The sequence below is a fragment of the Aythya fuligula genome, chromosome 27 (genome assembly GCF_009819795.1).
Source record: "Aythya fuligula isolate bAytFul2 chromosome 27, bAytFul2.pri, whole genome shotgun sequence".
In the NCBI taxonomy this organism is placed as follows: Eukaryota; Metazoa; Chordata; class Aves; order Anseriformes; family Anatidae; genus Aythya; species Aythya fuligula.
In genome coordinates this window covers 2,683,492-2,709,480 of record NC_045585.1, presented here as the reverse complement: position 1 = coordinate 2,709,480, position 25,989 = coordinate 2,683,492, and the positions used below count along the sequence as shown (strand labels likewise).

General features: G+C 40.6%; 1 protein-coding gene across 2 annotated transcripts in view; it reads right to left on the bottom strand.

Annotated features, from left to right (window-relative positions):
- Positions 1-25,989, bottom strand: part of EBF2 (EBF transcription factor 2) — a 134,029-nt gene that overhangs the window by 8,897 nt on the left and 99,143 nt on the right. For both annotated transcript variants that reach the window (XM_032204093.1, XM_032204094.1), the window contains exons 8-15: positions 19,101-19,218; positions 17,193-17,323; positions 16,484-16,610; positions 7,698-7,786; positions 6,799-6,864; positions 6,512-6,689; positions 4,911-5,096; positions 3,242-3,409 (exon numbers count right to left, since the gene is read on the bottom strand). In XM_032204093.1, the coding sequence (XP_032059984.1) occupies positions 3,242-3,409; positions 4,911-5,096; positions 6,512-6,689; positions 6,799-6,864; positions 7,698-7,786; positions 16,484-16,610; positions 17,193-17,323; positions 19,101-19,218 (1,063 nt within the window). The remainder of the gene's footprint in view (positions 1-3,241; positions 3,410-4,910; positions 5,097-6,511; positions 6,690-6,798; positions 6,865-7,697; positions 7,787-16,483; positions 16,611-17,192; positions 17,324-19,100; positions 19,219-25,989) is intronic.

Below are 25,989 nucleotides of genomic sequence, written 5' to 3'. Positions count from 1 at the left end.
TGAATGGAGCAAACAATTGTTCTGATCAAGATCACCTGCTCTCAATTTGGAGAGCATATAGAACTGAGTGGTGTCCAGTATGGATTGCTGCTTGTTCTCCACCTATCATGTCCTGTTACACTGTCAGAATGTATAGCAGATGGCAGGTGAAAGAGGTAAGCGAGAACACATGGCACAGGATGGGGTTATCTGAGGGTAGGCCCACATGTCTTGGCTGTGTTGTGCAGCCCAAAGCTGAACAGCAATAGATATGCATGTTCCATGCTTAGCTAATACTTTTGATTTACAATATATTTTTTACAAGCTGGCCTATTGTCTCCAGAAGCTTTAAGTATGACTGTTTTGTTTTGGTTTGTTTTTCAAAAAGATTTTTGTAAAATAAATACCATGAGCACTGTAAACTCTATAAACAGCTAGGAATAATAATAATCCAAGGATGAAGCTTGTAGAGCTCCTCCTGTTTAGACTAGGTTTGATCCAAGCCTAAACACGGTTGTGGTTAACATACACAGAAGCTATATTCAAGATTTTTGTTGCTCCTTGTAAGTAGAGTGGCATGCCCTGTGGTGCTGGTAATATTTCTGATAATATCACAGCAGCAGGATGCAATAAGTAGGATGGAGACTGTATTACTAGGAAACTCTTGCCCTTGAACAATAGATGTAGCCAAAGTACAACATTGCACACACTACATTAAAGTTCAAAAAAATCCCTGCTGGGGAGATGTTTTCCCTGAATTATGGATAAGGAAATTGAGAGGCAATACCAAACCCCTTGTATGATGTGCTTTGGGATGGAGCCTGCTTATATACTTATATACTTGAGCTGTGCTTTTGCTGATGCCTACGTTAAAAATAAAATAATAATAAAAATTACATTACCAGCACACCTATTCTTAGCTTATGTAACATAGGGTGATGGCATAGCAATGGAGATTAACAGTCTCCCATCGCTGCAGCACAGTAAGTCCATTCAAGAGGCCTCTTTGGGACCCTCCTGTTGACTTTCTGGCCACATCTGTCTGTCAACACTGTGGGAACGTTAATTTGGATATCAGGCTGCGTGGATCTGGATCCTTTCCAAAGCATGTGCTCCCCAGCTTGCATCAATTTAAATATTTCAGTTGGAAAAAATTTACATCTATGGCTGAAATAGTTAAATAGTGATGAAGATCTGGCATAATGAACCTTGGGCAGACGTGTTCGACTACTGTCTGTGCGGTGAGTCACAGCTGCTGTTTGTTGTTGCTGCCTGACTGACAAGTCTCATTGTACTAGGTGTGGTGGCTGCTGAAAGCTTATTTAAATTACAGTTGTAGCTGTATTACTGTATTTATTTATCACAGTGTTGGTGTACAAGGAGCTTTCCTGCAAAGAAGGGGATAGAGTGGACTTTTGGTAGTAAAAGAAATGCATACATGAGAGTCCTGGGTTTTTACCTTTGAGATTTTATGTTATACTTGATATTAAATTTCCATTCCTAGAATTTATTACCAATTTATAGATTGGATAAAATATTTGGTAAATGCTAACTAGCAAGAACAGCACCAAAGGACTCTGGTACTTCACCTGTTTATAAGAGGGTTAAGGAAGAATAACAAACTCTTGCTAAGCACAGGCTTAGGCAGATGGAACAGACATGGTAAGTTAAGGAAAAGTATTAGCTACATAAAAAGTCAATGTTTTTCTTATCCTGTCCTTTTTCTGTCTCCCAGAAACAGTTTTCCCAAAGTGATTTTTTCACCAAGCTGATCTGCAGTTAGCACCAGCTTGGGTAATTTCTTAAAAATTTGCCCTCCTCAGCATGGCAGTTACACAAGTTTAAATTTAAATCAGATTGAAATCTACTCTGAATGCACAGCGACTCGAGTGATTTGTCTTTGGATTATAGAGCACTGTCCAACCGGCTTAAGCTAAGTGAGCAAACTACTCTTAAGTTGATGAGCCTTCCTAGTTAAATGTTTAACTAAATCTGTTTAAAATCACATAACCTTGGACATGTTCCCTAAAACACCTAAAGCCTCACCATGTGCACTTATTTATTTATTTGTTTTTAATAAAAGCACGGTGAAATCAATACATTCCTGCTTTAGCTGATATGAAGAACTCAAGGAATTAAAGTTAACTGCAGACCAGGTAGTGATGATTACACTTTAGAGACCATGATCATACATCATTAACAAAGATAAACCCATCTCTAAACGGTGTAGCTAAATAGCCACAGCTGTTGGGCCAAAGCTTTCTATTTGTATAGATGAAAAAAATTGCTTCAAACCCTTCTACTCTTCTCCTTTGAGTTAGAGAGAAATTGAATTCCCTATTAATATGATGCTTGTGCATTTACATGGATATATTAATATGTTTCATTACTGGGGAAAGGAGATGATCTTAGGCACAAAATTGGGGCAGGGGAATAAGCTGTTTCACATATATAGCAGAATTCTGTAAGTTAGCTTTTAAAAATATAATTATTTTTGTTCAACACACCTAAAATTTCCTTATTATATAAAATAATCACAGTTTATGTTAGTCCCTGTGGCCTAGCTAAGGATTTATAATGCACCCAGATCAACAGGTGTGGTTTGTAGGACTCATTTTAGAATTACCACTGGCTCTTGGCATGGCTGAATTCCCAGAGTTGTTTTCTCTATGGTATCTCTAGTGAAGTCTGAAGGAGCCAGATGACTTCTCAGGCCCTATAAAGGTTTTTTTTTATGGAGACTTGGAGTGTATTTATGTACCGCATGCCCCCCCACAGCCTGTTAAAAGAAAGAATTTAGTACAGGTTTCCATTCTTATCTTAATACTCACATTTGTTTTGCAGATCACCTTTAAAAAGGCTGTAAATGTACTATAGGGCTTAATTCCCTGTATGAGCCTAAACCTTGCAGCAGGTTTCAAGACGTTGGCCGTTGTGTACAGAGCTGTCTATTAACTCTGCAGGGCAGACGCTGGTTTTATAAGTCCCTGAAGCCTAAGGAGAAGCTGTTCCTCACAAAAGAGCTGGTATTTAAATGCAGTGTGGGTCAAATCTTTCTTGGTTTAAACGAGTGTCTGTCCCCCATTGTTTTACCTCAGAATAGACAAACCTTGGAGCAATGCTTTAATCCCATTGAATTGGGTCAAATTTTCACTAGTGAGTGCTGTAATGGTGAAATGGTCTTCAGATGATTACTGTATTTATGAGGCTAACACAGCATGCTTCGTGTGTGCCAGCTGAATATTAATTGTACATTTCTTACCTCTAAACCCATTTCCATTGCCACTAGAGCAGGCAGGAGAAGGAGACCCTTGGGGTCTGATGACGGGAGCAAAGGCACTCTTCTGTTTGACAGCAGGAAAGACGGAAGAGGAGAATGGAAGGATGGAAGAAGTGCTGGAGGAGCCAACTGTTGGACTTGAAGACATTACTGCAAAAAGAAAAAAGTGAATTCTCATCAGAAATGCAATTTTAGTTGGTAAAACTGCTTAAAATGTCTGTCCTGTTGACTTGGCTGTTTAAGGTAAACCTAGAGGTAAAGATGTAGTTACCTTGAATACTTTAGCTCAGAAAAAAATACATTTAATTATTTTAAAATGAGGGATGAGTGCATCAGGAAATGGTAAGTCAGCAAGGGAGAGAGAGAGTTAATGTGAACAAACAGTAGAGAGTAATGGCACGTGCACTTACAGTTTGTGCATTGAAATTGGGAAAATAAATAACTCCTGTCCATTCCCTGGCTTTTTTTAAATGAAGATTTCATTGGTTGGAGCTTGCTGGGGGGATGTTTTAAGCTTTTAATGAGATTTGAATCTGAACTGTCTTATTTTTAAAAGAGGTGTCTTTGAAGAAAAAGTCCCATTGCACAGCACCTGTAAGCTTACCTTCTAGAAAAATATCAACTAATTCTCTGGAAAGAAGGAACAACTAACCATATTCCTTGTGGTTTCAAGTAAATCCCCAAGTCTCATGTAAGTAGTGGTTTGAAATAAGAACACCAATATGCTGCAAACCTGGTCCTTTCCTTACTGAAATCAATGGCAAAGCTCCAGAACAGGGGAAGAATCCAAAGTACCTGAACATTCTTTGGGCTTCACCTTAAATTACAACTCAAAGCATGAGGATATTGCTTAGCAAGTTTCAGACCGGCAAGAAACCCTCATCATCACTGCAAAGTGGGTATAATATAATTCATAGAGAATGTGAATATAATATAAAATAGTAAATAAATTAAAACTGTTTCGCTGTTTTCATGTTTTCATACATACAGAGATAAAAATACAAAAATGTGTGTACATATATGTGTAGATAGATGTACATACACACACATCGACATGCTCCTACAGAGGGAAATCAAGGCGTGGAAAGAAGAGTGACTAGCTTGTGGTACCACTGGTAACTGGAAATGCAGTTAACGCTTTTGTTGTTATATTTCTGCTTACCATCAAGGTAAAAATAATTTCACAGGAAATTAATCCAAAATTCAGCTCTGTTATTGCTAATGCAGTTCATGCACTTCTCCATGGACATAAAAAACACAGACTGCCTTTGAGAAAGGATCAGAGTAGCCTCTTTCCTTTAAGTGGATCTAAAGTAACATCTAAACATTTTTTTGCATCTAAAGTAACAAATTGTGCCTCCGTTCTCTCTGTGGCCTTTGCCACTTGCTTAGGAATCTGCATAAGGAAAAAAAATTGAAGTAAGCACAGGTAGGATTCAATATTTCTCTTATTCTTGAAAGACGGGAACATTTGCTAGTTCATACTAGAACATACCGGAACACAAATCAGAACCTTTTACAAAAATTTAGAATCATAGCATTTCACTAAATCTTGAGAACTTCTGAAAGACAGCACTTGCTGCATTTTTTGATGTGGTAAATTAAGCTATGCAGGACAAGGCACCAATTACAAAAGAACCAAAGCACATACTTCCGTAAGGGGATCCTGTTGGAGAGCCGTTAATGAACCCAGGTGAGCCTGGAACGCCCAGGTTGGACATGGGGACGTTGCTGTAGCCGTTCATACTATTGCTGGAAGTGCTGTAGTTGGACTGCTGAGGCGTGGAACTGGATGAGTAACCACGGGGTGAGATGCTGCTTGTATTGCGAATGTAACCTAAAAATAAAACATTTCACAGCATGTCAGTGAATTTAAATTTAAACTTTTTCCTGTATAAATATGAAAAAATCTTTTCTCCTGGTTAAATAAATGATTTATTTAAATCCAGATGAATTTAAACAGTCAAGCACGTACCATTAAATTCTGTGTTTTGTATGCACATGCTTTCAAGTTAAGCAATACTGAGTTTTAAAGCAAGGTAGGGAACTAAACTTTTTTAGGTGAACTGATGTATATTTGTCTAATTAGATTTGGCTTTTTTTGAAGTTGAAATCTGTTCCAAGACCTGGAAAAAATGTGTGCTCATTTTTCTGATGTACAATTTGTGTGATTTTCTGTAATTTTAGGTGGAAGTTATACTTTTCAAATTATTGATGAATTACAGATAAATCATGTACATTTTTAAGGGGAAGTTATAACCAATATGTAGTTTTCAGTTAACAGAAAGAATAAACTGTGTAAATAAAATCTTGGCTTTTTTTCTCCAAAAAGAGAATACCTTAATTATCAGCATTATAAGGCTATTAGTACACATTATTATTATTATCACAAGGCTATTAGTACAGCAGAAAATGTTTTTTATCCACTGAAGAGCTTTCATTAGAAAGATATGATCCAATAAATACAAAAGTGGTTACCATTTAACTAAATTAGGTTATATCTGCCCATTAATACTATGAAGCTCTAATTCAGGGTTGGTAAGACCTTATTAAAAAACTAACAAAATTATCTACATTATTACTTTTGGCATGGCACATTTAATACTAACTTCATATGACATGGCTTTAACACTTTAGAGCGTTTTAATCACAGCTATTCATGCAGTCAGACACCACAGATTCGTGTGTTACTGGAACACATTGTTAACCTGAGAAATTAAATAGTCAAGAGTCAGAAAATGCCCAAAGTTTATATTACTCCTGTGATGTTAATATGACATTTTATGGCTTTTTCTTCCCTAAAAAAATCAATAATATATCATGTTTGATAAATAAAACATATGCAAATTGGTAAAATAAACGTTGAGGAAGAAACCTTTTTAAAAAAAAAAAAAAAAGAAGGAAAATTCCCCACCTCTTTAAGTGAGAGTTTGTTCAGTTGTTGTCCTTGTCTTTTACGAAAACAGAGATCTAACAAAAGATATTGAGTGGAGCAGGGAGAGAATTGAGGGTTAGGCTGATGTCAAATCCACCCAAGAATGGCTTCAGCCATAGCTAATTGGATGACTGGAACCTGGTGTACAGAAATAGTGTCCAAAACGGCACCGCGCATCCATTCCTAGTGCTGACAGCTTAAAGCCATCTTTGTGTTCAGAAGCTGAGTAGGTAGAAAAGTTTAAAAACTAGGATGGAAATGACTACGATTCAGCTTTTCATTCTTTAAACTAACACGGTGCTGCTTGCAGTGCTTACCTTGGTTGTTCCCCTGTGCTGACTCTGAAATGCTGACGCCTAACTGGCTGCCATAGGAGTTAATTCCCATCATACTGCTGTGAGCCGGGGAGCTGGACAGTGCGGGGATCTGTGCGGGATTCCTCGGTACACTATAGAGAGCTTCTGCAATGTCTGCAGCTCGTTTCAGAATGATGTCCTGCACAGTGAAGGGCACAACTTCAGGAATGTGCTTGGAGAAAATGTTTAGAGTTTATTACAAAAATCTCACCATATCCCACTACCCTGCTGAGAGGGGTTCCACTGACCTGGTTGTTATGTGGCGTGCCATACAGTGCTTCAACTAGGTCAGCAGCTCGTTTCAATAGCATTTCCTAAAGGATGAGCAGATAGTAAAATTGACATTTTAAAAGAAAAGGATTTCAGTACAAATAAAACCACGGGCTAGTGTTTTCTGAGGTCATGAGTGATTATGTGGGGTCATTCTCAAAAGTGAGTCCCTTAAAGAGGCATTATTTGGCATTTAAATGAAAAATCAACCCCCTTGAAGTATCTCAGACTAGACATCCAAAATCATCGGTCACTCTGGAAAGCGTTGCATGCGTGCTACAAATTGGCTGCCGCTGGCTGTGCGGCACAGCCTGACTTCGGCAGGGCCTTGGAGCTCTCCATAGTCCTGAAGCTGCTTTAAGCACCCTCGCTTGAGAAATGGAGACAATTTTCAGACAGAACCCAATTTCAAATAGGAGCTCATTTTGCTACGGCATTTCAATATATTCTTTGGCACAGATGTAAAAAAAGATAATAATAATAATTAAAATATCTGTTTCATCAATATGTCCATTTATTTTTTCCTCAGTAATGGTAATCAATCAAATAACACACTTTAGCCAGTAGCTATCTTCTGTCACCTCTGACTGTAAGAAAAAAACAACCACCACAGTATAATATCTGAATACAATAGCCTGTCCCCATGTAAAGATAATAATAGTTACTTTCAGTGCACTAAAAGCAAGGAATAGAGTCTTTAATGCCAACTGCATCAGGCTAGGTACTAAATCAACACGGTGCGTAAGATTACAGCTACATTTGTTTCAACACATACATGCTGCAGTTGTGGCTACAGAAAAAGCTGGGCTTTGAGTGATTTTTTTTACTAAAAAAAAAAAAAATTAAAACTCATTTAAAACTCTTGAAAATATTTTACCTTAGCTAGTCTTTCAGGGTCACCTGGATGTCTTGGGATCACTTTCTGCAGTCTTTGGAAACCATAATCTATGGTAGGTTCATTTAAAGCTGAAAAGAAAACAGAAAACAATGCATTATATGATTATGTTTTCTAAAAAGGCGAGTTTCACAGCTGCTGCACTGAAACCCCTCCTTGTCCGGGTTTTGCCTAGTACTCAGGTGAACCCTGATCACTGCGTGAGACAAGTTTAACAGTAAGTGAAACTCTGTAAGAACCTCTGCATGAACATCCCAGTTTCTTTTTGAAGATATTACTTTTGTACCACTAAAAAAGCTGCAGTACAGAAGCTATCAATGTTGAACCATATTATACGGACCAGGTGTCCTGACTCCTGGTGCCCCAACTCCACCCATTTAATTGTACAGATGTTTCTGCCTTATCTGTACAACAAACTGCACGGTCCTGGAGAATCCCTCAGTGTGTCTGTAACTTGTTAAATAAAGAATTAGAGATGTAACCAACTCTTGAAAGAATTCTGTGCGTTCATGCATATACACACACACACATCCCCTCTGCCTGCTCCTTCTGGTGGGCACAGCTGAACTGAATGCACATGCTCATTTTCTGCCAGTATTCCAGAAAATGTGCTCAGAGGCAGATACATTGACACAAATGACAAAATTTATGTGAACGCTACAGGCTGTTTGCACGACTTCTAACTGAAAGCACCACAAGGGGCAACACTAGTGAGTTTGGCTTTGTCAATAAGGTCCAAATGTGCAACTTGTACACTTAAAATGGATTCAATTGTCAGTGCAGACTTACCATGTATTAAAGGCTGAGTGAATAATCTGAAAGATACTGCAGGCAACCAGGGTGCAGCCCATCATCAGGCACATAAAATTCTTAAATTGTGTGTGGCTCTTCTGCATACACAGCCACTTCACTGTAATGGTGTTAATTGCTAGTGGCTAAAACACAATATTTTAACCCAGATCCTCGGTACAAGCTGGTAGAGCCCTTACGGCAACGTTGGTTAAGTTCAGAAAACTTCAGGCACACTGATACTCTCTGCATTGCATCTGACAGTAATAATCTAGTTTCTGATTACTCAGAATTAAAGTCTGATTCCAACTGATACAGAAACCAAAGTCAGCTTTTTAAAGTTCAGCACGCTTATAGGATTTGCCTCTAATACATTAGGAGTACTAGTGCTAGCTAATACAAGTACAGGTATTTTTAAAGAAATTCCTTATACTTCAGGATGTGCCTTGTAGTATAAATGATATGTTCATGCAATCACATGCTAAGAATCCTGATGAGAATTCCACAAAGCATTTAATAAGTAACATATGTAGCTCCTTGAGCAATATCCTCGTTCAGTACTGACTTCTTCCATCCTCTGGTACTGTTTTTCCTTCTTAAAAAAAAAATTTTTTTGAACGAACCAGTGACATCAACACAGCTGAAAATACCTGATTCCAAGAGATGCTGATGGCACTTATTTAATCTTCCCAAATGTACTCAGCACCTTCCATGATAACCATTTCCGATACGGGGAGAATGAAACTATCAAGTGAGACAGACTGTTACACCGCTCCAAATTCTCTGTTTATCTGTGTCTGTCTTTGGTATAACAACAAGAAGGTAAAAGGTCATATTCCCCACTGAGATACATTTTATATTTACTTTTTATTAAATAATTATGGCATGGCATGAAGTTTAAATATTACAGGAGATAATCAAGTGGGAATTGAGAAGAGAAAACCCAGACCTGAGAATTTAGTCTTGGCTATACTTAGAATGTCTTTGCTCTCCACTGGGAGCCATTCTGGTTTGCTTAAGGAGTTTAATAATACACATTTCAACTGCCACAGAATCTACATCCCATTTGGGAAGAGGGTTTTTTTTGGGGGGTGTTTTTTTTTTTTTTGCCAATAATCCTGAGAATTATAGGCCAATTCTCTCAAGAGCCTATACATCATTACGTGCCATTTCTCTTCTTGATTACAAGTCTAATCAGTTAAGTTTTATGTCTTAAGCTAGGCAAAAACAATGTAAAATATACAGGAATTTATACATATATGTATATATAGTTGACTAAAAATAGCTAATGGGAATATACAGAATTCTAATTCAGGAAAAAGAAATTGGCTATTATCCATCAAACATTTTTCCAAAGTATTGACACAGACATTTTCATTCTGTTCTGATAGATAAATAGCAGCAAATCATTTCTCAACAATGTTGAACTGTTCCGAGAAGAAATCAACCATTTTGAGTCAATGCATATAATATGCCTCTCATCACAAAATGTTTTCTGTACAGCTTGCAACAAAATTGCCCACTGCTAGTTTTACTCGTTAATGAAACAAAAATCTCTCTGTCATGAAGTCGTGGTAAGAAACAACCTCCAGCGTTTGTGGGAGCAAATGGCACCATTTCAGCTGAAGCTGCAACAGGAGAGGTAAGGCTGGTGTAGGCTCCACCAGCAAGTTTTAACAGCTCCACCACGATACCACTTCCAGTGAGAAAAGAGCTATTGGATCAGCAGTAGTTTATCTGCATGGTATGGAGACATGTGAAAATGATAACCAAATGCTTTTGGCTTCATGGATTCAGAGACCATAAAGGAGTCTGACACAGAAGCAGGCTGCTCATTATTTCGTACAAATCAGATAGGTATCTGAAATGAAACTCCCAAGAAAAAACAAGATTCAGGTACAGCAAAATCCCTTTGGGCACTCTCAAATCCAGTGTTTCAGGCACAAGGGGTCTCTTGAATTTCCCAGAACATAATTTAAAAAATTGTTCATGACGTGAGATAATGTATGCAAAAAAGAGCAACCATCTAGCGAGTAAACTAAACTGTCGGTTAGTTTATAAACCACACTCCAGCATAATTGTTTTAACAACAGAATTGTTACAGTCAGCAGCAGGGAGAGGTCTGAATGCTCCACAGCCTGCCTGACTTAATTTATGATGAGACTCAAATAGAGTATGGCACACTGCTGCCTCTCTTATATTGTTCCTTAGCCTCCAAAACCTGTGCTTCCATTTCAAACACAAGTCTCCAGTTGGCACAACTCACTGGAAATAAAAACCTCTTGCACTTGAGCAACTGATGCCATGACATCTGTCCTATTTGCAAAACCCGAACCAACAGCTCGGTCCCATTCATCTCAATGAGGACTAACTCCGATGCCCAACAAGAACAGTGCTGACATTTAAAGTATTAATTATTTCACCACACATCAAAGCACAGGAGACTGGGGAAGGAGGAGGCTTTTATGGAGATCTGCACAATTCCCCATGAGTGACAGCTTGTTCTGATAGTGCCAGTCTATGCCCTGGGAGCTGCACACGCTCCCTTTCCACCAGCCAAAGAAGGGCCTCATTCAAAGACCTTAGCAAAGTTGTGCATCTTTGCTTTACAAAGTAGAATAAAGGCCAACAAGGCCACTGTTTGCAAAGTATGAATGAGAGAAACGCCAAATGCGTACCTCTAGGTATAGCTGGAACCCAGAGCGCACATGCAATATTTGAGAATGGTGCCTAACCTTAGAGCTGTTAGCACACAGAAAACAAGGCACCCCTGGACTGAACCGCCTGAATTTCAGCTGTGCACTGGGGACTATCCTCACTCAAACCACCAGTGAAGAGATGCTTGGTGTTCACCCTACACAATAAAACATTGCCACCTTGCTGGCTACAGAAGCTCTCCTGCTAATCCTGGGTGCCTGGAAGTACACACATTCTGGTCAGCCTGCTCGAAGGTGTACTCTATGACCTGGAGATGTAGAGTTGGAGGGATGCTACCAGGCAGTGACTTGTGTTAAATCTGCTGTTTCAGTAACAGCTGTTCCAAATACCCCGGTCCCTACGCAGTGTCATCTCCTATCGTGTGCGTCTTTAACAGGCTAAAGCGGTGTAGGAGCTGTTCTCTGCAAGGGCTTTCAGCTCACATCAGTTGTGTTCTGGCCAAGTGAGCTCACCTGCAATTTCCAGAGCTCACTGTATCCTTGTAAGCACCATTTCCCACAAGCAGATAACAAGACCTTCTCAAATCTACTTACAAGCTTAAGCAAAACAGTACCTCCTATCCTTGGTGCCTGGCATAGAGAGTGATACACCACAACCTGGGAGTCCAACAGATCCTGCAGATTACTTTATATTGCATTGCTCTGACAAGTTAACCCCTGGAGGATTTTTGCTCAGCAAGGAAAATTATGTTCAAAATCTCCCTGATATACACATTTCCAGGTTAGCATCTCTATGACAAACCAAATGCAGAGCTGTGATCAAACTTAAGATATGAAAGCCTATGAGACGTAGCTTCGGCTGGCGTAAACTGAGGTAAGCGTTATTAAAGTCAATGGAACTATAATGGAACTGCTTACAGCAGCAGAGACTTTGAATTTGTATGGTATTAAAAGCAGAATATGAGGCTACTGCGAGATTAGCACAGAGAACAAATGCCTTATTACTCTATGAACAGCTGATGATAGAAAAGTAACTCCGAACAGGGAGGCGTAGGCGTTACCTGTTTAAGGCTCACCAGGAGATGATGCTTAGCTGTGGTGATGTAAAATCAGACTTGTTATCTCCCTCATTTTAAGTACACACTTACTACTGATGTAAGTTGGTTCAGCAGTTGCTGTTAGCTTGTAGCAAGCCGTTTCACCAGGTTTTTGCTGCACTGTTACAAGCCCACAGCATCCTGTTGGTTTCACTCGTAGAAGAGTTTCCCATCTGGGAACCGTATGGAAAAGTCCACGCATCACATTTGGGTGATGAGAGGAATTTGATGGCTGAGTTGCAGCACCCTGAATGATAGCACTTAAGAGTGGAAATGCTGACAGAACCATAACTGCAGCACTGCCAGCACAGCACACTGTGCTAGGAGCCCATTATAAATGCACATTACAGGACGCATATGAGCTCCTGTAACTGCTCCGCTGTGGCGTTTAGATTTACCCTTGAAATTTATATCTAATTTTTGTACTCATCTTTCTAACAGTTTATCACTTTCTTCTTCAAACAACCTGTCTTTTTGTTACTCCTTAAAAAAAAAAAAAAAAAAAAAGCTCAAGTATAATCAGGTCAAACATTAATATTTGATTGTATATTAAATATCGAGGGCAGAGGCAGATATGCGCTGCACAATACTAAAATGATTGCTTTTGTTTCCATCTTTTCAAAAAGTTTTGGTGGTCTGGTGATTACAGGATACGACTTGGACCTGGGACTTCTGTTGCCCTGGCTCTCTTCAGCTTTCCTGCACAACCACAGGCAAGTGGTCAGCCCTTCTTCAGTTTCCTGTGACAGTGCCTCACATAAAATGGAAGCACGTGGCCTTCTGTAACTGCCCATGGCTGATGCAGTCAGACCCTGGTGAACCTTCTGAGGTCTGGTTTTATATGAATAATTATTATGGTTATACCTGCGACGTGCCTATAGCCAGCTGTTCAGTGCTTTCCATGTGACTTGACCCTTCGTGCTTTTCATCTGAGGTTATCTCAGCACTTAATAATTATTAAGGACTTAATACAACATGACCCTGATAGTGCCGGGGCTGCTAGTTGTTGCTGCTGTTATTAATTCTGACAGAACTACGTCTGCCCAGGCTTTCACTTTGCAGGATTTCACACTCCTCAGTCTCCTGGGCTTGATGTTAATGTGTCTGCATTTTATTTTTTTTTGTCAAGTGTAGGCTGAACGTAAAGGGGATGTACTGAGGGGAGAAATTCCTGGTTTTAGAGACAAGGACAAGTTCAAGACAGAAGTGGTCTTATTTGTCTCTCCAAGCTGCCCCATTCTCTGATATTTTGTCAGATATAGACTTTGGGACAGCTAGGAGGAATATATTGCAATATAAAGTGCTATCAAGAGAATAATAAGCTTCAATTATCACAAAAAAGCTATTTTCGTTAAGATACACCGGACTACCTCACCAATGACTATAAAATCTATTGAACTCTCCTATTCAGTGTTTTACATATTTGCCTGCTACACTTTTTCCAACAAATACCTGCACTTCTGTGACGTGAGGCTATTTTCCAGAGCACTATGGATATTCGTGCGTTCGGTGGCATTTAAATAACCTGGCTTCCTGAGGCTGTTTTCTGGTAGCTTCACTCTTGACTAATAATGATGGAGCTCTGCAGCCTTTCCTTCCAAGAAGGATTAATTCAGATCTCTCTTACAATTTTTCCATTTTCAAAAAGTGTGCTTGGACTGCGCATCTGTGGTGCTTCTACCTTTCTGATAAAACCTGGCAGAAACTGCTGAAGAGGTTCAGAAGTTGTCAGGAAGGGTATGAAGAAGACTTACAAGCAGAAGGACCTTGACTGCATGAATATCTCTTGCCTAGGTTAAAAGTCAGTGTGTTTGCTCACAGCAGGATCACAGCAGTTTTCTGATAGCACAATCATGGAAAGAAAAAAAAAGCCACCATGTTATTTTCATAGCTTAGAAGTTGTTTTTACTGCTATTAGCAGCAACAACCTGGGGGAATTGATTACACAGGTGAGCCTCTACCTAATAGCTGTGTTTATCATTTTGCCTGCCATGGTGGGAGAGCTGCAGGTTCCTGAACAGACAGATTGAAACGTTGTCTCTTCTACCCTCGCCCAAACAGCTCGGCATCTTCTGTGAAATGCTGTTTTGTAACATATGGCAGTGAGCACCCACTCACTCCTCAGAGAATGCTAACAGATATCCCTATGCCAGTAACAGCAGTAAAACAGGGATAGTATATTTAACTTTCTTCCCTTCCGCCAGCTCCTACATACATCTTCATGTCCCTTTTTGTGGCAGCACGCTAATTAATATGTCAAAGAACTGCTACTGTCTGACTCCAGTCCCCCCTAGATGGTACAAGTAAGTCTTGTACTTAAAATGGCTTCACCATAACGAAAAGACTTTTTCCTTCATAGGCAGATGCACATTCCTATTTTACACATCTCTGCATCACTCCATTCCTAAAGCTCTTTCAGTTCTCGTACCAGCAGCTTTCAGACTGATGCTTGCAGTGAAGAACTGGAAGATCAAGGCCTCAGCAAGCAAAAAATGGCATAGGAGAACTTTCCAGTTTCAATGTGTAAGAATAACTCAAGAATTAAGTCTCTCTGTCCCTATGAAGGTAAAAGCATCACAACTAACACAACCCCTACAACCCTTCACTGCACACGAATCAATGACAGTGCTCCCTTGCTTAAGTACTGCTGGACTCCACCAAGCTGATCTGCTCCCTCTCTTTAGAGGAACAATTGTGTTTTCATGTAGATTTGGAATTTTAACCTCTTTTGTGGCTTTGGCCAGTTATTGCTCAGGGAAAGGCTTAACCTGCTCAGGCATCAGGTTCAGCTTTTCCCAGAGACAGATGAATGAATGCACTGACTTAGAAGAAAACGTCTTTCAAAAGCTTTTGGCCAGATCCTGAACTCACAGGTCCAGGCATAATTCCAGAACAAATTTTGGTGCAAGATCAGAACAAAGTCCTAATCTTCGTGAGGCTGATTCAGTTTCAGTCAATGGATATCATTTTAACGTCCTCAACTAACTGTGGATCACACCACTATCATAACAAACATAATCCTTTGTAGTTCAGCTTATATTTCTTTAGAGTACCTAGTATAATGGAAGACTTAATTCTTGCTGCAGGTTCCTAGGTATTATGACAATCATGAATCAATGCCTTCCCACATACATAGGTAAACAGTAATTTAGCATTTGTACTTTAAAAGTATATATAAAATGGCATATGGTGGTAAGAGATTCTTCAGAAATCACTGGTTCTTGCTAAAGCTTACTAAAATGTCAGATTTCCATTCAAATTTTTCTAGTTTTAGAAAAATTCTAACTAGTTCACTCAACGCATGGTTAAGCTTTTGCCTTATTTTTTTTTTAATAAAATGTTTCTTGGACCCTCGTTATTATTTTTAATTTAGGATTTACATTTTTTCAAATATAGTACACAATTACTTAATGAAGACTGTTGGCAATAAGAGGCTTTTAAAAAGAGAATCAATCCTTACATTTTGAGAAAGCTGAATATGATTTGGTGGGAGCAATCATTCAGTATAAATACAATTGACAACCCTGTGCACCATTATTCTCCGTCCATGCTTAATAGGCTACAGAAGTTCTGGTGTACGCATGGTATGCCATCGCTGATACTACTGGTACTGACAGTTCAGTGAGGGATGGTCATCTGGTCCCATCTGATTCTTCCTTTCAGATATATAGATTGCTCTCTCTATAATATTAGTATTCTCCTGTTACCAGAGGTGAATGTAGGGCACTAAACAAGTTTATAATCCATTTAAGAATTAAAAAAAAAAAATAAAAAAACAATTGTATTTATTTTCCACTCGGCTCATTGGCTTCTCTCAATACAAGACACTCTCCTCGTCCTCTGGGATTATCTCGAAAATGAAAGGTTACCCCCAGCGAGAGAGAAATGTAAAATAAATACTGTTATAAATAAAACATCTTTGGATATATAGAACAATGCTATCACGTTACTGTACATTCAATATATCTACGGACAGAGCCATATCATAACAGCATGAGCTCTAATCTGGAAAAAATATTAACATGTGTAGTAACAGTCCCTTAACACCTCTGCACAGCAATGAAGCTATCTCCTTATGTATCCAAATGCCACAACTAGCAGAGTGGCCTTCAAACAGGGAGAGGCAAAGCAAGCAAGCAAACAAAGCACGGAGTTGTCAATACTGTTTACCAACACAAAGAGGCTCAGAGCTCAAGCTCCTCCAGTGTAAATCACAGTCACCTACCTGTGTAAATAAACCTGCCTGGGGCGCCTTTGCAAAACTGTTTGGATTTGTATGATAATGTCACTTCAACCACTCCGGGAATGTGACGTGGAGGTGTCTGAACTCGGATGGCATGAGGTGTGATAAGCTGGGAAATAACAAAAGGAGAGATGCAATTATGGTATGTCTGTGTTACACCCCCCACTTGCATTTACACCCTCCAAACATACTTTATGAGTAAAAGCATTGCTTATTGCTGCGTAGGAGATGCTATAGATCTGGCAGGTGATACATTTGGTCTAGTTTCTTGCCTCCAGGAAAGGAAAACACTTTTTTAGGATAAATTGTCATCAAGGAAAATTGTATTACTTATTGCTTAATTGCTGGCTTCTTGATGGACATAGATGGAATTCTTTTTCCTTCCCAAACTCTTTCTGTGTTCACGCTCTCTTGCTTTATTTCTATACCTTCACCTGCCTCCAGACCCCTGGGTCAATCACATCGTGGATCTTACTGGGCAGTTGGCCTCAGTAACGTCACCTAGCAAGGAGTTCCACAGAGCAACTGTGTCCCATGAATCCCCTTCACAGAGGTTTATACGACCCATCTTACATGCCACCATTTCGGTAGCATTGTTAAAATGGGAAATAACACCACTCCCCTCCACCTTCCAAATAACAGCAGAGTGTTGAGTGTGTGAGCTTCACAGCAGGGAGGTGCCTCTACCTACCTCACTCCAGACGAGCATGGTTCCAAATACTACTTGCAGCCCATCAAAGAAGTTGTCTCCAATGATGATCACCATTGCTCCTCCTGTTGTCCAGCCTTCACTCGGGCTGATTGCTTTGATGCACGGTGTGGCTAAACAAAAGCAAAGGCCAACAGGGCATCCGATTAGGGTTGGGGGTTTGTATTTGTGCACAACTGTGAGATTGTTCACAAAACTGTTTGTAAACCCCTGCAGCTGATGTGTGCACCCAACTTCTGAGTGCATTAAGCAGTCCTAAATCGTACTGAGACAAAACTTCACCTGTCCACTCCTGGGAGTTTCTGCACCACTGCAGTGTCACGGTTGGCAGGAATTCCCCAGCGCTGCCAAAGGCCTGGGACAAGTCCCCTCCAGCCATTCACCCATGAAGGCTGCTTTACTGTTCCAGGAAGCCCAACAAATATATAAATAAATAAATAAATAAAAGTGTTTTCTGCCTTGCTAGTGTTAATTACTTGCCTATTCATTACTGGCACTTAACATTGTGTCATTAAAGCCTAATAGGCCAACTGTAGTGGGTGTAAAAATGAAACGCTTAAATGGTTGTGCAGAGGCTGTTTTAAAAAAACACTCATTAGCATACGATCACACAACAGCTAAAGCCTGTGCAAAGGGAGGTAGATTAAGATTTATGAAGTTTATCAATGGGTAAGAGAGATATGGAAATATCAAACGTTTCCTCCAATTCGTGTCAGAATACGATTTCTAATAATTTTCTTGATTTTATAGAGCGGATTTTTTTTTCTTCTCTCTTCCATATGTTCAAGGCCTCTGGACTATACATCCCATCAGGAACCCAATATGGTTTCCAGGCCATAACCAAAGTCAATCCATCACTCCATTCCCAATGTTGACAGGGTCAGAGGTGGAGGGGAACTTTGGCAGGGCTCCAAAAACATGAGACTCCTTTGAACAGCCAGTCAATCACATCCAATCAGTCAAGGAAAAACTGGATGGCTTCCTAGGCTAGGAATCCTGGGATTTTCCTTCTACCATTTCACTGCCCGCTGGGGGAGAATTAACACCACTCTGAATTCTTTACTGATTCAATCATTTTCTTCCAGTTCATTAATTCTTCTTATAGGTTGATATAGGGCACATTTAAGAAGTGGGACAGCAAAACATTATAATGAAATAATATCCTCGCTTGTCTTTTCTACTAACATCACCAGCTCTTCTCACTTTCACTAGCTGCAGGGGAGGGAGAAGTAGACACAGATAGCATTTTCTGGTAATTTTGAGTACTGCCTGCACAAGAGAGGTGGAATGCATTGGTAATGAATGCATGAGAAGAGGGAGAGGAGGGGCCAACCATTTTGAAACTTAACAGATACAAGTAGTCGTAATTACTTTAATATAGTCCAAAAACCATCCTGCAGACGGCCATGAGTCTTGCTTAGCCAAACAAACTAAAATCAATTAGTGTCAATTTCCTTCTGTGCATTGTTATGCTTTGCACATAGTTTGTTTAAGGGAACTAGTGACACTTTTTCATACACATCTTGTGCTGTAACAGTTCTGTTTAACTAAGATGTCATGTTGCCTAATTTGCCTGAAATCAAATCTATCCCAGCTGAAAAAGAAGTCTGAATTTTAGATAATACTTTGTCTTTCTATGTTTTTCATCTCTGCTGGACAAACTAATTAATGAATTGGGAGGAGGGGGAGGGAAGCCAGTCTCTTAGATGTGAAGAGGATCATATTTTGCATGCTGTAGACACTGTTTTCCTGCCTTTTCCTTCCCTAAACCCCCTGAGGTTCTGTAGTTCCCCCTTAGCTCCCCTTCCCTCCTGAAAACAAACAGAAACCAAAGAATGGGTAATATGCTTTTGCACTCATTTGCGTGCTGTTCTTCCTACAATACCCTACCTTCGGAGGGGTCAAGTCTCCTCGCTCTCCGTCCGTGCTTGGAGTTGTTGTGAACGAACATGTTGTCAGACACCGCCAGTACGTGCCCGTCTACGTTCACTGTTGTTGATAGCACAACCTAGACATTTGCAAAAGGAGAAAAGGGAGGCAGGTAAACAACTTACTTGGATATTCAGCTTGTAAAGTATTAATTATTCAGTTTACTTAAAATCCTGTTCTGTTTGTAAAATGTAATCATGTCCTACAGGGTTTACTCCCTAGCAAGGATGGGAGAAAATATTTTCAGCCTCCACTCTGTGCATTAATTCCATTTAACATAGCATCCTAAGGGCCATATAAAGTCCTTAATGTATAATGAACCAGCTCCTGCAGATGGCCCGAAATTGTGTTCCCTATGATGCGCTGTAGTATAGCTGATGGCAAAGAGGTCTGCACATACCAACCAGGAGGGCAGGCTGCAGAGCACCACAGCAATTTGCCCTCTGATACAGCCATGCAGATTCTGAGCCATCTGCCGTACTGCGCACACATGCAAATGCACCCGCAGCTGCTCCGAAAACACAGGTCTCCACTGACCGAGCAAAATAGCAATTCCCACGACGTGAAAAAGGTACCTAATATCATGTCTGTTTTTTTACGTATGCAAGCTCAGTGCCTCTCAATGAACACCTGAGCCTGAGCAGCCAGAACCAAGTACCAGTTTTGAAAACCTCAGCCTCCCTGAATTCTGCTGCTGGGCTCCAATGGCACCTGAATTCATAGAGGATGTAACCACAGATGTTAATGAAGGCCATTTAGCTCTCCCTTTAAAACACAATACCCAAAGCTCTGTTTCCTATAAATCCAGAAATATAATTACCTTCAAACCACAAACTTTATGGAAAAAAAAAAAAACACATCAGCTGCAGAATTTACCTACTGCAAGAAGATGCATCTTCTGGAAACTTTCAGGTTGGGGCCATCAGCTGGGGTAAATCAGCTTAAAGCCCTTCAGCTGCCCCACAGCCACGGCCCTTCACAGCTACTGAGAACCTGCCCCCGGTTGTATTCATGAATTTTCACAGATACAGCTGTCATGGTCTGGGTAGGAGGATGGCAAGCTCTAATTGTTGGTAAAACTTGTCATAAAGCAGGAGAAACCTGGCCTTCCTACAGGACTGTGCTGGTTTAAAGAATCCTTTCTTTCTTGAGACAAGTTTAATTCATTCCAAAAGGCTCTTGTCATACCGTACTCTTATATTTCTCAAGCATTCTTGTCACAAAATGTGTTGCTTTTGTGTGCCAACTGATTTCATCATTGCACATTTGGGTGGAGTGAGACTCCTATCCAAAGTGAACATTTCCCGCATGACATAGCTGAACCCACTCAGATGCACTTCATTATTTTCCGTTAAACAATGGAAATAAATTTTAATCTCTCACTGGCCAGCACAGAGCACACTATGGCAACAGGGGAATAGACCTGAATTATTCCAGTGTCTGAAATATTTACGACAAGTGTTTAAATTGTAACCAAATGTAAATCAAAAGTATATCATATATATACAGTTACATTATATAATATATACATATCTGACCTCACATACACAAGGTATGTATGTGATAAACACACACACATGCTCTCGGTATGAGATTTTTGTAATATATGCAGACTACAAGTATACACACATTCCCTGTTTGATAACCACTTGGGTGTAAAAGTTGGGCACAAAACAAGAGCCACACTTCAGTTGCAGAGGTTCCTGCAGCACGAGAAATTGTCCTCTGTGGAGGAGGAGGTAAGTGTGGAGCATCCTCTGTTCCCTGAGCCAGCAGGAGCAGAAGAAGCACGTTCAGACCTCTCTCCACGAGCAGCTCCAGTTGTATTCACCTCTTCCATTCATCACAGGAGGGTCAAAGCCACTTGGCATTTCGCAGGCCAGGACCCAGGGTAAATAAATACGGTGGTATCAGGAACGGGACAAAATGCAAGGTTCAGATCTGGTCCAGAGCTTTCTCAAATGTTGGACCTTATTTGCAGGCATCTCCAAGGTACCATGGAAATGCAGCACACACCTTTGTCATCCTTACTATGACACTGCAAGGCAACTCATTGCTGGAAGGTAAGAAGATGATGGACATAAAAGTGCTGGACTTCTCCAGTTTGGTCCAGTCTTTCCCTCTGCCCGATGGAGATGGCAATCCAATTGTTTTATACCGAAGATTAAAAGCCAATGTTTTATGGATAAAAGGAAGAGGAATGTGCATTCCACTATGGTCTCTAACTCCCAGGCCCTTCCCTTTCACAAGCCAACTGCTTTCCCCCAGTGAGTATTTCCTGGGTCACGACGGGTGACCCTTTCCATCTGGAATCAATCAGTCAACTCCTGACAACTTCCTGAAACACCTCACTCCATTTCCTGTTCTCTCCCCCTTCTCTCTTTCCCCCTGGTTTGCTTCACTCTTCAAAACTGCAGGCCACAGCAGCTTAATGTTAGAGGGTCAGACACAGTTAGACTCCAAAACACTACACAAGAACACCTTTGACCTTCAAAAATCTTTACATCTTAGCTAAACAAATCAAGGTCAACGTTTCTTACCATTACCTTGTTAACCATTTCTATGCATTTTCACCAATACCCTTCTGAACACGAACTTATCAATAACACTTGTTCTCCCAACATCATAAAACATCCCAGGTCTTTTTTTTTCTTAACCTGTATTCCTGTATGCAGTGCTGGTGAAAGGTGATGCGTACACTTCTCTGGGGGTTTAAGTTCTCAGATTTGTCTACAACACTGGTGAATTACTGGCAAATGTTTTTCTTTGTTGGTTTGGTTCCTGATCTGATGGCACTACTTCTACTGTATGGCAATTTGGCTTCTCTGCTTATTCAGTTTACGGTTTTTCAGCTAAAATCAGCAGTTACTGCAAAATGTACTACTAAGGGAATGATGAGAGCATCAAAATACATCAGGCGATGGATTCTGGTAGTCGTAGCTTTGAGTCAAATTTGCCGTAGACAGCACAAATGAGAAAGATTTTGTGCCCCAAGCAGCTGATCAACTTGTCACCCCGGTGGAGTTTCAGAGGACAACCAACCAAGAAGAACCAAGAAGACCAGATGTGGCCATGAGCTGTTCCTTCAGCCAGCCCAGTGGGGTGCCAACTATAGGAACAGCATGGGAGTGGCAAGCTTCTGAGCAGGGCTTTCAGCAGGATTCCCTGAATTTTCCTTACTTTAGGGGAAAAAAAAAATTAAATCATTATTGGCTATGAAGCCACAGACTTATTCCTTTACAAACCTGTAGCCAGGTACCTTAAAGATCACCTCTCTGACTCAGCAGTACTGCCAGCCCCATCAGTCCCAAGTGTTCACATTAGCAGCTTGAAGGCTGAAATCCTCAACTCCTCCAGCAGCCAGCCCATGTTAGAGAAGAGCGGGTAGTGGGGAAGGCAAGTGCTGTACCTACATGAGGTATTTCACTAAAAACTGTTAAAGTACCATGAAGTGCTTCAGAATGCTTGGATGGAGGCACTGCAATCTCTCCTCCCCTGTCTATATGTTATATTTGTAAGGCGTGTTCCACTTCAGATCCCATACATGCGAGTGAACACACATCCCCGTACACACAAAAGCTGCATCGCTCAGAGACACCTCTTCAGACATATGGCACAAACATTCCAGGCATACAGGCGTTTACTTACATGTAACATATCTCATCACTGTGTAAATGATCTCTCCCCAAAAATTCCTGTTGCCATTCCAAGTGTGGAAAAAATTCTTTATGACATTGTACATCTGGAAACAATATTACATTCCTGATGCACTTTCCCTTATAACTCTCTAGTCCCAGCGCCGTGTTATTTTAACTTTTCAAAAGAATAACTACTATGAGGATTTTAAAAATTATTATCATTATTATTATTTTCCAGCTGGGTGGAAGAAAAGATGTCAGGCCTCATCCTGCTGTCTGCACTTGGACGGGGCTCCCATTTATGTCAAGAGGCGTTTTGGTTGAGCGAGTAATACAGGAGTAGATGCTGCGATACTTGTTTGCTTCAGAGTTGGATTAGGAATAAGATAAACAATGTGAAAAATGCCAGCGGCTTCTCTCTGCTCAAACCTTCCACCAAATTCATTGGGAAATCCTCCCTGATACCCCGGCCTGTCGCAAACTCGGGGCTACCAGGGAAGCGATGCACGTGGCCTTCATTTCGGGCATGGGGGCACAGGGGTGGGAGATAACTCCTGGGTCACTGACATCCATCTTCTGCTATTACAGACAGCTAAACCGTGTGGCTGCTTTTCTTAAATTGTCTTAAACCAGCTCAAGCTTCTGCCTTTGGTATTCCTGTTTTGAAGCCTACGTGTCTTGATCATCAGGGACTTTATGGCTTACAGCCTAAATTTATTTGTAGTCGCTTTATACTTAACACTGTCTTCAAAATTATCATTAAATATTAAATATTTATTATTATTATTATTATTATTATCTACCTTCTGATATCTTTAGAGAGCAGTTATGTCCAGGCTCAGTGCACGGTGCTAAGGTGTGTGACCACCTTGCCCACTCCCCAGCTACCTTACCGATCCTTTTCTGCACCTGCTCCAATTTCAGTTTCATCCTGTTGAAGACGGGTAACCCAGTACCTCATATCCCAAACAAGCTCAGGGGGTACAGTGGTACAAATGCCTCCTTTCTACTGGCAGAGCTTACCTGAGACACGGCAGAATCTCATTTATGGTTTGTTTTACTGGACAATAAATGACTTTGGCAACTCACTGTCACAATGTCTATTTGGGCTTCAGATCTGAGCACATTAAGCTCATTGAGTGTTGTTTTTTTTTGTTGTTGTTGTTTCATTTTTGCAGTTTCAGTCAATCCCTCCCATGTACAGAGACTCTAAAATAACACCACCTTTTGTCACTTTCTGACTAAGAGATCTGTCACACAGCAATAGCTGGATACCAGTTGCTCTTCATTTTCAATCTGTAACTGGGGAATTAGTGAGTAATGACATTACTCCCTGCAGTATTCATCTCCCTAACAGCAGTTCAGAGGTCTCTGTCCACATCCAAATCTGACTGGGGGGTCTCTAACACATCCTTTTACTATCAGGCTGCGAGTGATTTGATTTTGACCAGTTCTCTTTTGCTGCTGCCCTCCCTTTTTGTTTCTTTACAGACCACGACATCCCTGAGTCACAGCCCACCATCCTTACCCGGTTTTCCCAAACAACACAGATCCTCCAGTGCTTCATGCCAGAGCCTCTCTGGGGGAGCTCCCCACCACAGCCAGCCTGGCTCACGCGCCTGCTGAAGAACTGATCCAACCACTCCGAGGTCAGGAAGGAAATCTCCCCAGGGACACACCTTGTTATTTTTCCTTTCTCTTTCTCCCTAGAGCACCTAGAGGGGGATACCTGCCAGGAAATATTCCGTGTCATGCTGTCTGCTGAAAACAGAGGACAATTGCCGACCTTTCTCTTCTCTGAAGAATCCCGCTGGTTCAAGGATGTATTGATGTTCTCGTGCCTGGTACCCTTCCCTCAAACATGGCACTGTAGGATCTGTTTAATCAGTGTGTTACCAGATGAAGCAGAATTCCCAATCAACAGGAGGCTAATGTGTTAGCACCAGGTCTCAGCTGAAGCATTTTTGCTGGAGTGCCTCATCTTAATTCCACAGAATTATTGTCCCCCATTACACACCGGTCATTACCATTAAGTATCATTGGGCTTCAATCAAGTTCTCTAGGAGAAGTCCTCATTAAGTGGAGGGCATCACGTTTTTTTTTATTCTGTTCCTGGGAGATCACTCAGTGCGCATACAGCAGTGACGGTAACGACAATACCTATGGAAACTCAGGTTTGCAGATGAGCTGAGCTCACATAGCACTGTGGTTTGCCTCCTAGGTGACTCAAACATGCTTTTTTTTTTTTTGTTTCATTTTTCCCCTAATAATTTTTCCTTTTTATTCAGGGATTTTTCAGCTGATAGCTGGTCGATATTGGCTCCAGTTAAATTCCCAAGGACATACTACTCGATCTGTATACGTACTTGGGCAGCCACAAGTAACCATGAAGATATCCACTAGTTCTAGACAGATTCCCTGCCCTTGCTCTAGCCACTGAGAGACACTGAAGTAGCCTGAGATTCACAATTAATTATGTTATTACTGGAGAAAAAAAAAAATAAAAAAATAAAATAATGATCACATATCCTTTACCTTCTGAGCTGTAACACTTCTCAACAGTAGAAAAACATCATAAGAAACATTTTAAAAATCTGTAAAAGTTAAGGGATTTTCTTTTTATCTCTGCAGCTCTACCTCCTATCAAAGCAAATTTCAAATAGTTAACGTGATCACAAAGCAGCTGGCGTTGCTCTCCAAACTAAAGAATTATTCTAAAAAAAACCCTCTTCTGGCATCTGGAGCTGTATTAAATTTACAATGCAGCGTTAATGTAACCTTTCCACCCCTTTTTCTCCCCCTTCATTTTTTTTTAAAATGGGTGTGATGTAAGTGAAATCTAACATTTAATTGAGTTTGTTGTACTGTAACTGTACTGTACGAGAGCTAAATCTTCGATCTCCAGGCACTGAGCGTGAGGCCAGCCTCGGAGGCTGGATCCCAGCTCCCCGGAGCGTTGGTTATCAGCCAAACCAAGCCCAAGCCGTACATTCACACCCATCTCTAATCAGAAGCATTAACTTGATGCTTTTCCAGACATGAGTAACCACTCTTCCACGCTTGAAGAGCTCACTCAGAGGCATTGTACGGCACAATTTCCATGCCTCTTATTTACATTTGTGTCTCAACAACCAAGCCTGAGTTTTGGGCTTTCGTTCAATTTCCATTAAAGAGCAAGAACATTTGGATGAGACCCTTTCAGCTCTAGATTT